At 31.9% G+C, this 15,054-nt stretch overlaps 1 protein-coding gene across 17 annotated transcripts; it reads left to right on the forward strand.

Moving 5' to 3' along the window:
- Positions 1-3,703: 3,703 nt before the first annotated feature.
- On the forward strand, positions 3,704-13,538 carry LOC106774214 (SKP1-like protein 21). 17 transcript variants are annotated; one of them, XR_002669609.1, is made up of 11 exons: positions 3,711-3,978; positions 4,948-5,279; positions 6,210-6,434; positions 6,552-6,743; positions 6,830-6,940; positions 8,158-8,236; positions 9,065-9,168; positions 9,301-9,455; positions 9,633-9,890; positions 10,005-10,342; positions 10,469-11,281. XR_002669609.1 is itself a non-coding variant. In XM_022786011.1 (10 exons), exons 3-10 carry the CDS (start codon positions 5,244-5,246, stop codon positions 12,380-12,382), a joined length of 1,095 nt encoding a protein of 364 aa, XP_022641732.1. In that variant the 5' UTR covers positions 3,714-3,978; positions 4,948-5,132; the 3' UTR covers positions 12,383-13,296. The 17 variants fall into 17 exon arrangements, 10 of the variants coding, with proteins under 10 accessions (XP_022641738.1, XP_014516608.1, XP_022641732.1 ...); XR_002669608.1 differs by lacking the exon at positions 10,469-11,281 and having other exon boundaries at positions 10,005-10,462; XR_001376721.2 differs by lacking the exons at positions 9,633-9,890; positions 10,005-10,342; positions 10,469-11,281 and adding exons at positions 11,288-11,912; positions 12,190-12,329 and having other exon boundaries at positions 3,713-3,978.
- Positions 13,539-15,054: the final 1,516 nt, after the last annotated feature.

Consider the following 15,054-nt stretch of genomic DNA (forward strand, 5'->3'; position numbering starts at 1 on the left):
TTGTATTACATTTCAGCAAATTAAATCTAAGATCTATGGAAAAATTAATTAAGATTCGACAAATAACTTTTTTATCAAATAGCCCATTAAACCATCCTTGTTAACCATGACACGCAGAGGGTTTAAACTTCTTTCTATGATTTCTTCTAGGTAATCATCACATGCTTAAATAATGCACCTTTAAAAGCATTCACATCACACCTTGTATACAAATAAAGTAAATTGATAAATAATATATATTCAAGATTTTGAAAAAGATAAGAACAAAAATTTAGCAATAAATAAGAAGTATTTTAAACATAAGACATATCAAATTCAGAAATTGTTAATATTACCATAAACCCTAAATTAGAAGTATAAACCCTAAATTGTGTAAGAATTATTTCATCAAAGTATATAAGAGTTACCTTGACTATGTGAGGAGTTCGATTGTGACCATATAAGTGTTAGCAATGATAGGTGGAGATGAGCTTGTTTACCATGACGAGCTTGATGATCATGACGAGCTTAGGGTTGTGATTTTCAAAATATGGAATGTAAATTAATACTTAATAACACGATTCAAGTAAATTGAAAGCAAGATTTTGTGACACGATTTGGAAAGTTAGGGAGACTAGCTGACTATGGTGGAGTGAATGAGTTTGTGGTGGTGAAAGTTATGAAGAGCATTTGTGGCGGAGTGAATTAGTTATGTTTGTAAGAATAACTCAAGAATGGAGTGAGAATGATTCATCGTTGAAATTTTAGATAAACAAAATGACGGTTAAAAACATCATATTTTACACGTAAAAGATGACAGTTTAAAAAAGTGATAGTTAAAAACATCATATTTTACATGTAAAAAGTGACAGTTCTCTAACTATCGTATTATAGCATAAAAAGTGAAGGTTTTAAACTCACATTAAAATCACCACAATGTACATGGTTTTTTAGTGGAAGTGAAAACAAATGTCATATGAAACAATACTTTATCAAAATATTATACAAATACCCTTTTAAATCAATATATTCTATTATATTTTACATTACCCACATATCACTAACATAATTAGCAAATACAAGCGTAAACAAACAACTTTAACAATAACATGATCTTCAAATAAATTAACATTTTTATTTGTACAAAAGCAAGATAGAATATAACACACTTCAGGAAACACAATTGTTATGAAATTTAGTAAGTTAATTTCATATCAGTGACCAAAACACAAGAGAGTGAATTAACTTTTAAAATAGGCCTCTAAACCTTTAAAGTGCCCAAGCATAACTATTTTCACATTTAGATATGAATAACACAAAGGGCGATGAAGAAATTCATCATAATGAATGTCATACCAACAATCTCAAATAAAGACAACAATTTCATTGAATCCAAATATGTTTTGAGCTCTTAGCTGATATATGCCTATGGATTAGTGTTATCAAAATGGGTCACCCGACCCAACCCAGCCCAACCCACCACGGGTTGGTGGATTAAATAGGTTGGCTCATTCACTCACTTAATTTCAAGTTTTTTTTTTTTTAAATCCAAAAAATAATTACAATTTTTTTTGTAATTCAATTTAAATAATTTCACTCTACAATAATGTTAAACTTCAAAGACAATTAAAAATAAAAAATTAACATACAACTCAAATATAATCCAAAAGTAAACCCAAAAAGCGAATAAATAAGTTTATAATATTGATAAATTTTGTGTCATTTCCATTTATAAGATTAGAGACTTGTATGGATAAATTTATAAAATTTTGCTCTCTTAAACATTTTTTTCTTTATTCCCATTTACAATATAATAAAAAAATGTTAACTAATAATATTAAAACACAAAATAATAAATAATTAAATTAAACTAGGAGGGTTGGTGAGCCAACCCGGTTTACCGCAGGTTCAACCTAGGTGAGTCGGATTGAAAATTGGCCCGTATAAAAATATTTCATTTTTTTTAAATCCAACTCGGTCCAAACCCATGGTAGACTGAGTTGGGCCACACGATTCTAACCCATTTTGACAGCTCTACTATGGATATGTGTCTTCTGCACTTCATTGCATGTTCTGTTTTGCTACTATAACATTTATTTTTTTGTTTTTCAACATACATACATTATATTGTACAATAATTTTATGGTTGCTACAAATTGTTTCAATGTGCTTTTTCAATGTCAAAATAATACTTACAAACTTTAATAAATTCGTTGTCATACCATAACTGTGGACTTCTCCTTAAACGTTAACATATCCAAATATGAATGATCTACCAACATATCTTCCCAGTTGTGATTATGATGTTTGTAAATTAACTTCACAACCCATCCTCCACCATTGTTTACTAGTTTTGTTCAAAATCTAAAGGAGTAATCACATTTTCTCATTCCAATATAAGTTGTTTGTACATTTTTATGTATTGACTTGTTCATATTTTTTGCAACCTAACAACATATATGTTTATATGTAATTGACAATGACAAATCCAAACTTAAAGACAATTCATTTAACCTATTCCTACAAGTCATCATGTGTGTAACTATGTATAACTTTTTCTCACTTTGAAAACAAATATAGAAAAATAAAAATGTGTATTGCCTTATTTATTGTAAACACATTAGTATAATCTCTTTGAATTATTTAATCAATAATTAGTTCATAATTGACAATTGACTATCCCTTCCTAATAATCCATAACTAGAAATATATCAACTTCATTTAATAATTGATTAGAAAGTTGCACTTTTATCATATAAATTATGAATAGTACTAAAAAAAGGGGTTACCTAGTCCAACCCGACCCAATCCAGCACAAGTTGGCCACTTAGCGAGTCAACCCAACTCGACTCACTTATTAGTGAGTCAAAAAAATTTGAATCTAGCCCAGCTCACCACGGTTAGTGGGTTAAAGAGGTTTGCTCACTGAGCGACTTAATGACAAGTTTTTTTTTTTTTTCAATTCTAAAAAAATTATTTTTTTCTAATTCAAATCTAAATAATTTCAATACAAAATGATGTTAAATTCCAAAACAAAATCAAAAAAATAAAAAATATAATACAATACAAATACAATAAAAAATCATCTTAAACTCTAAATATAATCCAAAAGTAAATATATAAAACAAAATTTGGTGAGTTGGTGAACCAACCCGAGTCACCATGAATTCAACCTGGATGAGCCGACACATCAATGCAAGACAATTATTTGTCTTTTTTAAATACAATATAAAATACAAAAGTGAAATTTAGATATAGCTTAAGACACATTGTTTAAAATATTTTAGAATTTAAAAATATAATTTTAAAATCAACACGCAAAAATACATGTTTCACACTTACTAGTCATAATATCTACATAATGTGTTATATAATTATTAATTATAATTTTCAAGTGATCCATAGTACTAATAACACGTCTTCCCAAATAATATAATTTGAAAATTGTAATATATATATATATATATAGTTACAAATTATACCATTCACAATAATATTGTGTTTTATATCACACCATTTGTAAATACAAAAAATACATTATAAATCTATTTATTCTATTACGATAAATAAAAAACATTTTATATAACTCCCAAACTTGTTTCAAAATAGATAAAAAAAACTAACACTTATGATATGTAATCCACCGTCAAAGAGGGAGAAGCTCTAATTAGTGTACAACAAACAGGGGTACCATGTGTCTTTTTCAAAAACCTTGAGGATGCATAGGAAAATCATAGGGGTGCAAGAAGAAAGAGGCTACTTCTCCTTAGTCATGGATATTAAACGACATACCAAAACCAAACCTAATCGGGTTCAGTTGCGAACGGTGTCGTTTGCTTCTCCCTATCGTTCGTATTCACTTCGCCATTGACATTGACAACGATTCCAACTACAGACCACTAAAGTGAAAAATTTCTCAGTCACAAAAATTTCTTAACTCCCTTTTTCTCCTTGTCTATATTTCCCTTCGTCTTGTCACTCTGCAAATCCATTTCCCAGGTACACACGGATTCATTCTTACATTTGATTTGAGCGTTTCATTCCCCTAAGTTGGTTGTAGAGAATTGTGGGTTTTCTTCAGAATGTGTTTTTATCTGAAAAAAAACAACATGCTTTCACACTCTTATATTGTTTTGTTGTTATCCCTTTAATTTGTTCTGCTTGGCTGTGAAATCTGTGTGAGGATTAGGAGGTTTCTGAAATGATAAAGTTAAGTTATTACTCACCTCAGAAATGAGCTTGGGAATGCGCATGTCTGATTGTGGTACTATGGTGTGCGGGATGTCCTTCGCGCCCCCAAAAATATATTTTTGTTTTCTGATTTGCTTTGAAAAAGAATGATGAAATACTCAATTTTTAGGTTAGTAATGTTTTAAAATAATAGAATTACAGTTGATTTATCCGCTGATTTATTTAACTTCCTTTATCTTTTTGGTTGTGAATTTAAAAGAATATTTGTTGAATACTGCCATGAAAGTAAGAGTTAGAACTGGTTTGGTACCGTGTCATCAGTGAAGTGGGTTTATAGACAAGATGAAGAAAAGCTTATACTTTTAATCTAACATTTGTTGAGTTCTTTAAAGCAGTAACTAGCCATTTAGCTTTAAGTAGTTTGCTAGAGGTATTCTGAGAAGTGAAAACCTTACTTGAGAGGCTGATTTCTTTCATATAGGTTGAAAAAAAATTACACAATTCTAGACTATTACAGGTTTATGGAATTAAACAGTTATATTTTTGTATGCATTTGGTGTATATGCACAAAGCTACAAGCTATTACAAAATTTTAAGTTCAAAATAAAGTTATAGAAAGTCTATTATTTGCTTCAATTTATGTAGTCTTAACATATACAATATGCTAATACTATTATTTTGGCAACGCTTAATATTGGAATAATATATATTTGTCTGCCCTTCATTTCTATATTGTCATCTGCTGCAGTTATTGATTTCTTATCCATAACATTGCAGCTTTCATCTTGAATTTGAGACATCAATCTGCGCTGTGCTATTTGGCAAGTTCACACCTATTTTACTTACTGGTTGACATTTTGTGATAGAGATCTCTGTACCACTGCAGATTCTACCATGGATCTTGTCCATTTGAATAATGTTGCTCGAGTAACAACATCCTGATTGAAGAATTCCTTTGACAGGTGGAAATATTAAATGGTTGTTTGGGTTTGAAGTTTATTTTTGAAATCAGGAGTTCCTTGCATCGTAAAAACACTTCAAGTGTCCCTGTTTGCTTTCCAAATTGTTCGCAGATGTCAGAAACTGACTTGGCAGTTATTAAACCCGAGGTATGCTTTCTTGTGTATAAGGGAATATATATTTTTGATTCAACCATTTAAGGTGTGGCCCAATGTTTCATTTGAGTTGTGCTGCTGCCTGTTTGCTTCTGGTTGATTTGTTAACCTATTCCTTTGACCTTTATTTATCAGCTATCTTCTATATGATTTGTTAATCCATTTCTAATTTTCCTGTAATACTAAATACATTATTGAAATCAATCTATGCTCAATAATTTCAATAGGTTTTGTAACTTAGTTTCTGTAGTCTATATACGGATGTTGTAACGAAGCTTGTAACTTGATAAAAATAATTAATACAGAGATTGTTTTCTCTTCAATACTTTTTACAAAACATACACGCCCTTTTTATAGTTAACTGCCAATTTTTTCTCTACACAGCTGAATCCCAACACACTCTAGCATTGCATCTGAAACTATATGTTTATTTGATAAGAAATTTTGATTATGTGAATACAAGCTGTCTTTGAGTTTTCAGTTTTAAGAGTTGTTTTAGCATTTGAAATGACTCTGGTGTAATTTTCTCCTCAATCTCGATTCAAAATTGAACAGTGTGTGCATGCATCACCCATCAATTAAATAACAGGGAGTTTCAACGGTGAATCTCTCTTTCTAAATGTTTTTTAAACCATTAGGTATCTTTGAAAGCATTAGTCTTGTATGTGGCTCATTCAATTCTGTGTGATATCTTCTCTTTGAATTAACTTAGTTTAGACAGATAGTCTCTTAAATAGGTTTTGTATTCCAATTTTCTATGATTTTTTAATGTTTAGTTGTGTACTTTACTTGTCTGGAGAATAAAAAATGGTATTCTTTAGTTTAATCGATTGAAACTTCCATAATAGTGAATCAAAACCTGTCGTTGCATACTTTCTTAAGTTGAGACCAAAACTATTCTGATACCTGTTTTTGTATTTTCAGATGATGAAGCCTTATGTCTGGCTTCAGACTTCAGATGATTCGATCCAACAAGTGGAACAAGAAATTGCAATGTTTTGTCCACTTATATGTCAAGAAATAATACAAAAAGGCATGGGATCTTCCAAGAACTGTGCAATATGTCTTCCTCAACAAGTCAGTCCTGCCATGTTGAGCTTAATTCTTGATTATTGTCGTTTTCATCAAGTACCAGGCCGGTCAAACAAGGTTTGACTACTTTTTTTTCAAGGCTCTTAGTTATTGTCTTTATACCTGACAAGACAATTCCCAGTCTGAACTATAAATATCAAAAGCGTTTGACTTAGGGATTGTTCTTTTACATAGGAACGTAAATCTTATGATGAGAAATTTGTTAGGATAGACACAGAGAGGCTTTGTGAGTTGACATCTGCTGCAGACAGCCTTCAGTTAAAACCGTTAGTCGATCTAACCAGCCGTGCACTTGCTCGAATAATTGAAGGGAAGACGCCAGAGGAGATACGTGATATATTTCATTTGCCAGATGATCTTACAGAGGTGTCTGGTGCTTGTGAGAACTCTGTATGCCAATTATATCTTTTTGGATTTTCTATTTTCATTTCTCACACATTCTGTTGACCCAGGAAGAAAAGCTGGAGCCATTGAGAAATATAACTGCTGACCCAAGGATCAGGCTTTTGAACCGTTTGTATGCAAAAAAGAGAAAAGAACTAAAAGAGCGTGAAAGGTTAAAGGTGCCACCAAATTGTTTTTATCTTCAACGCATTTTATGTCATGCTGTCAATGTCACTTGTGGCCCTTATTCCTTGGGTTAAATAAGTTGTTGGTACCTCCAAAATTGGCCCATATCGGAGTGGTGCTTCAAAATTTTCAATGTTTTTGAGACCCAACTTTTAGTAAATGTGTTAATTTGGTCCTAGCAGTTAGTGTGTTACTTTAGAATCAATGGTGTTAACATGTTAATTTTCGCAATGTCACATGTCAACATACCTGCAAATATTTGATTAAGATGATTGCATCACTGTTAATTTTAAAGTAACAAAGTTGATGTCAGGACCAAGTTAACATATTTATTAAATGTTAGGCATAAAAAACGCTAAAAAAAACTTTGGAAGTACCAAAAACTTGTTTAACCCTATTCCTAAATTAGGTATTTGTGTTTGAACTTTTATTTCAGAACTGTGCTGATCAGTGTTGCCAGTGGTGTATTGCATTAACTGCCATAGTTTTATGAGATTGCATACTATCATTTTTTAAGCAAGGTAGCAATGTTGGAGAAAATGTAAATTTCTTTTGATGAAAGATTTTCATAAATATGAAGAGAAAATTTATGGTTTAAAAACATTAGTGGTCCCTATGACTTTATCTTTAGGTGTTACTCCATCTAATATATCAAACATTGATTGAAGTGGTGCATCTTGCAGGGCAAGTTGTTTTGGCATATTGCTATTAATCTGAACTGTAACCTAACTTTTGAAACTATAGTCCTTAAACTACACTTTCGAAGTATAGGGACTTAAACCAAAACTGAAGTAAGTTATAGGGATAAAAGTTGTATTTAAACCCAAGATTATGAAGAGAAAGGACAATAAACTATCATCATCAACTAAACGTAAAACAATGAAGAAAAAAGGAAAATCTGTGCAGCAATGTTCAAACCACACCACTTGCCTTATCTTGCCCTGTGCCTAGTGCTGTGCCATGAAAGCTTAAAATTTAGAAATATTTATGTTGCTCTCCAAACAAATTCATAGAAGTGAGCATAGGTTGCTTATTGTGACAAGTTTTGCCTCTACTAAAGCTATGAAAGATGAGTAACATGTCATTTGTTTCTTTTATTTCAAAGATGCCAATCATTGACTACACTGGTGCTTTTGTTCTTGCTTCAATTTTTTATTCCTAAATTGTTTGTAGATAAGTTTGTTTTAAATAATCTGTTTTCTTGTTTCAGAATGTTGAGGTTGAAGAAGAACATGTAGATGATCGTTCAGTTGATGACTTGTTGTCCTTTATCAACGGAAATGATGGAGGTAAATTAAACATATTAACCATCCTTATCTTTGTCTTCACTTAATGTATTTTGTCTATTGCTTGATTAAATGGATACTTGTCTCATTCCTAATTGGTCTGGACCTCATTGGTTGTAAGAAGGCCCCTCTGAACCATTGGATGTGCTTATGAATTGGTTTGGGCCATTGTCCAACTAGCATACGTTTCTTCATATTGACAATGTAATTCTGAATGGTAGGATGCACAACTAAGTGTTAAGTATGGTGGTTTGTGGTGTACGTAATATGAAGGCATTCTATATTTGAGAATATCCGGGCAGAATTTTTAGATGATAAATTATCACAACTCCAACAAAGTTTATGACAGCCAAGCTGAACTGGTATTGGCAAGAAGACTGCTAATATCTGTCTCCTTTTCTGTATGAGTATGGCTAGCATTTTTTACCCTTCAACTAAATTTCATGTAAATTGATATAAGAAACACTTAAACATGGCTTCACACTTGACTTCTTAAGTTTATGAAATTGCAGTTTATATTGTTTTGAAATAATTTTAATCAGAAAAACAAATAAGTGAAGTTATCTACTGACAAAATTAACTTATTTCTTTATTGGTGTATTTTTTATTTTCTTAATGCCAAATTTCATTATGTTGTGAAAGCACACATTTTTGTAACATCATTTAGGACGATTATTTTTTATGGTTTTTGGTATTTGTAGTTTCTAATTACATTCTGAAATTATTTTATGATGCTTTTAGGGAGAAATTGTTTGAGACCTATAGCCCTTTTATATTTTTCTTCAGTTCCCCTTTTGAATTTCTTACTGGAAGTTAAGAATTTTGTCACAGATCCAAAGGGAGTTAAAACTTCAAAGAATAAAAAGAAGAATAGGAGGAAAAAAGAGCAACAGAAGAATTCTTCTTTGAAGGAGGCATCTGAACTGAACAAGAAGGTTGTTTTCAATGCTCTGCTGTATAGCATACACATCATTAAATCATTTAGCACTATGTCAATTTTGAATGAACAAGGTTATGGTCTCTGCTCACCTAAAAGTTGAAGTGTTTATTTTATTGCCTTACAATAGGAGGTAAATGGTCATGATATCAGACACCAAAGTTCTGAAGCTGAGATAATTAGTGAGACCTCGTATTTACACTGTGCAGAAGATGATGGTTTTACTTCTAAGCCTGAGTTTGATGATGATGAGATTGATCCCGCTTTAAAGGAAAAAATTGACAGGTGGGATTATTTTCTCACTGATTGTTTTATACTGTATTATTTCAAAAATCTATTTTATTTTTATGAGAGTTATTATTATCCCTGTCATATTTTCTGTTGCTCTTGCAAGTCAATATCTTTTATTCTGCCTAGTCAGCCACATTACTGAATGTCTTATATGAACTATTGCATATACAGAGGACAAGGCTGCAGAATGATTGAACTTTTTCCTTCTCTTTTTTGGTTTTCAAGAAATCTAATAGGAAGAAGCTCAATTTAGAAAAGCCTTTTAAGATCTACACCCATACGCCAAAGAAATGAATTGCGTCTATTCATAATTAGCTATTTCAGGGAGAGGGAAGTCAATTGAGAATTCTGTTATGGCTGGGAAATCTGAATTGTGGGAGGAATCATGGAATTGTTAATTGATTGGAGTCTTGAGATCTTCTGATTTGGGTACCATTGCTCTTATTAATCTTTGTATTTTCCTTCTTTTTTTTTTTTTAATACAAATCATGCCACACTCAATTAGGAATTCGGAATTATCATAATATTGGTGCTTTCATTTAGGGATTTTGCACCTGGCGTATGCAAACAAGGATGATGTCAAAGACCTGATAATAAAGGAAAATATGGGCTAACAATATTATAACTAATAATATCTAACACTGCATATATATTTGTTTATTTTTTAATTGTAGGTATTATAGTCATCTATGGCTAAGTGAAGATTGTAATTGAGTTCCTCCACATCAACACATTGAACTTGCTAAATGCTTTAGGAGATTATTTCTCGATATGAATGCAAGAGATGAGTGGATAGAGTTTGTTGACTTATAATATGGAAGAGAATTTTGAGATGATACCGGTTCATTGAGTGATAGGGGTAACATGAATCTAAAAACAAGGTAGCTAGCTCATGGTATCAGTGCTCCAATACTTCAGAATATTGCCCTTTAGTTACTTGCACAACCTTGTTCATCTTCATGCTATGAAAGAAATTAGAGTACTTATTCATTTATCCATTCTCTCAGGAGAGACGAGATGGCATCACATAGAGTGGACGATTTGGTAGTTCAAATTCTTTGAAGGAATACTTCACAATATGAAAAGGAGACAAAATTGTGGGTGGATGTAGGTGGAGACGATTTGGGTTCATTTGATGATTATGCAATTCTTGAAGTTGCTAATTTGTCTTAGATGAACCTAAGCTAGAGGGTGTCTTTCTATGATGACAAAAGGCTGAAATGTCTAAAATGGAAGAGATCCTCTTTTCACATTTTGGATTCTAGACAATGAATTATATCCTTTTCTGTTTTAGGCAACAATGCGTTCAAACTGTTATATTTGACTGGGTTTCTTTTAGATGATTTGGAATGTATTAAATAATTCATAATGATGATCAATATGTGTGTGTGCCTGTGTGTGCATGTGTATATATATGTAAATGTATACCTGTGCTGCCGTGACCTTCATTTGGGAGATCACAGGTGTTGCTGTGTTGTGTTCATGTCTGTGTGCTTCATAGCTGATTACCCAAACTAATGGACTTCCACTTCGAGGTAAATCTATAAACCAGGTCTAGAAAAAAAAAAAAAGTAGCAGATGCTCTCTCTACCATCCATCACTGAGCTTAATACCATTTCCATTAGTCTGTGTTGAGTTGATTTCCGAAACTAAGAGATGAGGTATAGAACATCCTAGGTTGATTTGCATCTGTAATGAAATACAACCCTATCCAACTTCCATGGTGAACTATGTTTGTTGTGAGGGTTGATTGTTTTTAATGGGTGTTTCATGTTGTCCCCCTTCTTCTGTTTTGATTTCTATGTTAACTAAATTTCATGATTCAGTAACAAGAGGGCAAAGGAATCTATAACAAAGGTGTTGCTTGACTGAGACACGGCTCTTAGTCAATTGAAATTTCATTTGCAGCATGCCTAGCAAACTATTAAGTATGCAAAGTCAGACCCCAAAGGCAGCAATTTTTTGTTCGCCACAACTGTCCCAAGCTATTCCCACAGTACTCTGCCCCCTTCCAGATGGTGTCCTGCATTGGAAATGTGGCCTATAAGTTCCAGTTACCTCCATCAGCTCAAATTCATTCCATATTCCATGTTTCTCAGCTTAAAAAGTCCTTGAGAAGTGGTTTTTGCTGACTGATTTTTGAACCCCAACTACTGGAGATTGGTGAAGTGGAACCTCCCACCCTGAGGCTATCTTAGCAACTAGAGAGATTTGAAGCCATGGATCCAGTGGTGGAATGGCTGATCTTTTGGCGGACCCTGCCAGTGGAGGAAGCATCAAGGGAGCTTGCTACTTCCATTCAAAATAAATTTCCCACTTTCTGCCTTGAGGACAAGGCAGATTTTAGAAAGGGTGGTAGGAATGGGCCCAATTTGGAGAAGTCTTTTGGAGTTAGAGGAGAAGAATTCTGTTAAAGGGGGCAAATGATTGATTGGAGTCCAAAGATCTCCTGTGAGTTGGGGGAGCTTTGCACCTATTCATCTCTGTATTTTCCTTTTCTTTTTGAATACAAATGATTCCTCCTCTGTTTGGAATTATCATAAGAGAGTGAAACCTATGATTTCTGAACACTATTGGCAATGTTTATGGCACTCTTTATTTACCTTCTATGTTTTTTTGACATTCCATTTTAGTAACCTATGTTCGCGTGGTTGTTACACTAGAGTGCTTTTGAGATGATGATAGGATGAACGCTAAAATTTTATCTGCATCGTATCATTTGATGCAGGGAAGTGGAAGATTTTGCCCGCAGATTAAATTCTGACTGGCCAGAAAGAATGCAAGAACTTTTATCATCAGGGCAAGAACGGAAGACGGTGTTTTTCACTGCAGATGGTTTTATAAGGCGACATGCTTGTATGATTTCACCCTTTGTTACAGTATTTTCTCTTATCCACCATGTTTTTCGAGCTGAGTGCTAAAGCATTTTCCTTTATTTTCCCTTTGCCCACTTTTATTTAGTACTCTGCATAGAAAATTAGGTCATTTATATATATTTTGCGTCTTCAGCTCTCTGTTTCCCTTTCCTTTTGAACCTCAATCTTGTTTCTTTTTGCATATTCTGCATTTTGTGTTAGTGTTGGTGACATGATTTTAGTTTTATAGTTTTACTGTTTTCAAATGTTTATTTTCTTGTTCTATATACTTGGTGATGCTTGTTTGTCTGTTAGCTCGTTGTGCTGGGTCTCAATTTTCTTGTTCCATATTCTATCAATTAATAAATGCTTAAATGTTTTTAGTTCCTAAACTTTGATATGAAATTGGAATTTGACCATATCCCAAACTTGATATAATTTTGTTTCCAAACTTTAAAAGTGAATGTATATAGTCTTTTTAATCCAAATGCATTTTAGGGTAATATTTGAATTGTTTACACTCTTTAACACATTTTAGTTCAAATGTCATTCCGGAACACTTTTTAACAAGCAAAAAAAATTAGCGTGGTTAGGTTAAAAAGTTTGGGAGACAAAAACGAATTTCAATTTCACTGCTAAGTTTAAGAACTTAAAACATATTTAGTCCATTAATAAATCTTGATATCAACTTTTGAGAGTTTAGTAGTTTTTGAATGTTTTGTTTTTATTTGAATTTTACTTAGAACTCATTGTGTTTGTGAATAGGGTTTTGCTAATGATTAAGAAATGAATAAATAAAAAGCTTTTTGTTAGGAATCACGGCCGGGATGTATTGCTAAGTGATACATTAAATGTTGAAATTTCTTTTAAAAAAATCACTTTTCAAGATAGTTTCCTTCCTTTTTGAAGAAAAAGAAAATTTACTCCAAATTCATTCCTTTTTCATCTCTTGTAGTGTGATTCACTAAATCTCTTTCCCACTTCAGGATTGGACTTAGAATGGAATTATGGAAATGAATCCTTCCCAGAGGCTTCAACAATTTTGAGAGATGCTGGCAAGCGCAAGAAAAGTTTTGCATGTCAGTTGTTGTTTTTTTCATTTCCTTTGTTTTATTCTATTCTTTGCCGTTCATTTTTGGTGGTAATTTTATTCTGGAGCCTCTGTTGTACTCTGTTAAATAAAAATAATAGTTTGTATGGAATAGTATATCTTTATTGTTGAGCCTTCGCAGTTTTGCACTTTTAATTTGTACGAATACATTGATTTTCTGTCAAGACATTTGGTGTGGGATAAGAACTAATCTCTAACTTCATTATCACTAAAATTCGGTTTAGCAAGTTTTATTAACTATGGAAATAATGCAATCTTTTCCAGTTTGACTTCTTACCTCTCCAACATCCTTGCACTTGCTTTTTTAAGTTTTATCCTCTATTGTGTTTTGTTGTGAAAGTATTAAGAATTCTTCCCAACTGTCTATACATCCTGAAATATATTAAATAGTAGAGTTGTCAAAACGGGTAATCCGGTTCGATTCGGCTCGGCCTACTACGGGTTGGTCACTTAGTGAGTCAATCTAACCTGGTTCATTTATTAGTGAGTCAGAAAAATCTAAACTCGACTCGATCCACCACGGGTTGGTGGGTAAACGAGTTAGTTCACTAGTCCATTTAATTAGAGTTTTTTTTTAAATAAAAAAAATTACAAATTTTCTATATTCAAATTTAAACAAATTTTACTCCCAAAAAATGATGTTAAACTGAAGACAATTCAAAATAATAAAAAAAAGTATAATATAATTCAAATGTCATTCAAACATAAACACAAAAAGCATACAAAAAATCTGTTCTTTGAAGAATTTCAGTAAAGAAGTGAGAGTAACCGTAAATGAGAGCAAGTTCTGTGAGAGTGATTTGTAAGAGTAGATGCTACTTTTTTAGTATATAATAAGTGAAGAGAGTATTTTATTTTTTAGAGTTTCATAAATAAAATAATAAATTAAAAAAATAAAATTAAGTAGGTGGGTCGTGCGGGCTAACCCAGTTTATCACGGGTTCAATCCGCATGAACCGGATTTAAATGAGTTGGGTTAATATCTAACCCGCATAAAAAAAATTCAATTTTTTTAAACCCAACCCGGTCCGAACCCGTGGTGAGCTGGGTTGGCTCATGGGTTGTGACCCATTTTGACGACTTTATTAAATAGTTAATGATAGGAAACATACATTTCACACAATTAGTAGTTATTTTGATTAATTTATCAAAAAAATAACATTTTCAAAATAATTTTAAATATATTCTATTAATTTGGGTATTTATACAAAATTTACAAAATTCCTTGGGTCACTCATTCAAGGCACCTTCTTCCTATATCTCTATTTCTTTTTGCACATTCATAAATATTTTATTTCAGTTTTACAATTTGAAATATAGATTTTATATTTCGAAATGTCTAGTTCAAATTATATTTTTATATTTATATATTGTAATGTAATGTATAATCTAAAATAATTTTTTACTTTTTAAAATACACAATGTAAAAGAAAATGTAATTTGGATTTTACAATCCAAAAATTATATTGTAAATTGTATATTTTTTAATATAAAAATTTATTGGTGTGGATCGAATTTATTGTTCCGGATTGTATGGTTTTGTTTTATGACATGTAATCTTGTTTTAGATTAAGAAATTTTATTCTAGATTACGAAAATTTTTTTTTAATAAATTCTAGATTTCGTT

Source organism: Vigna radiata, chromosome 9 (genome assembly GCF_000741045.1).
Source record: "Vigna radiata var. radiata cultivar VC1973A chromosome 9, Vradiata_ver6, whole genome shotgun sequence".
Classification (NCBI taxonomy): domain Eukaryota; kingdom Viridiplantae; phylum Streptophyta; class Magnoliopsida; order Fabales; family Fabaceae; genus Vigna; species Vigna radiata.

Bases quoted from the DNA above. Each gene is read 5' to 3' on its own strand.
- LOC106774214 (XM_022786011.1), top strand. From the start codon at position 5,244: ATGTCAGAAACTGACTTGGCAGTTATTAAACCCGAG. The intron at 5,280-6,209 runs GTATGCTTTCTT...TTGTATTTTCAG, and splicing joins TGGCAGTTATTAAACCCGAG to ATGATGAAGCCTTATGTCTG. The intron at 9,456-12,189 runs GTGGGATTATTT...CATTTGATGCAG, and splicing joins TTAAAGGAAAAAATTGACAG to GGAAGTGGAAGATTTTGCCC.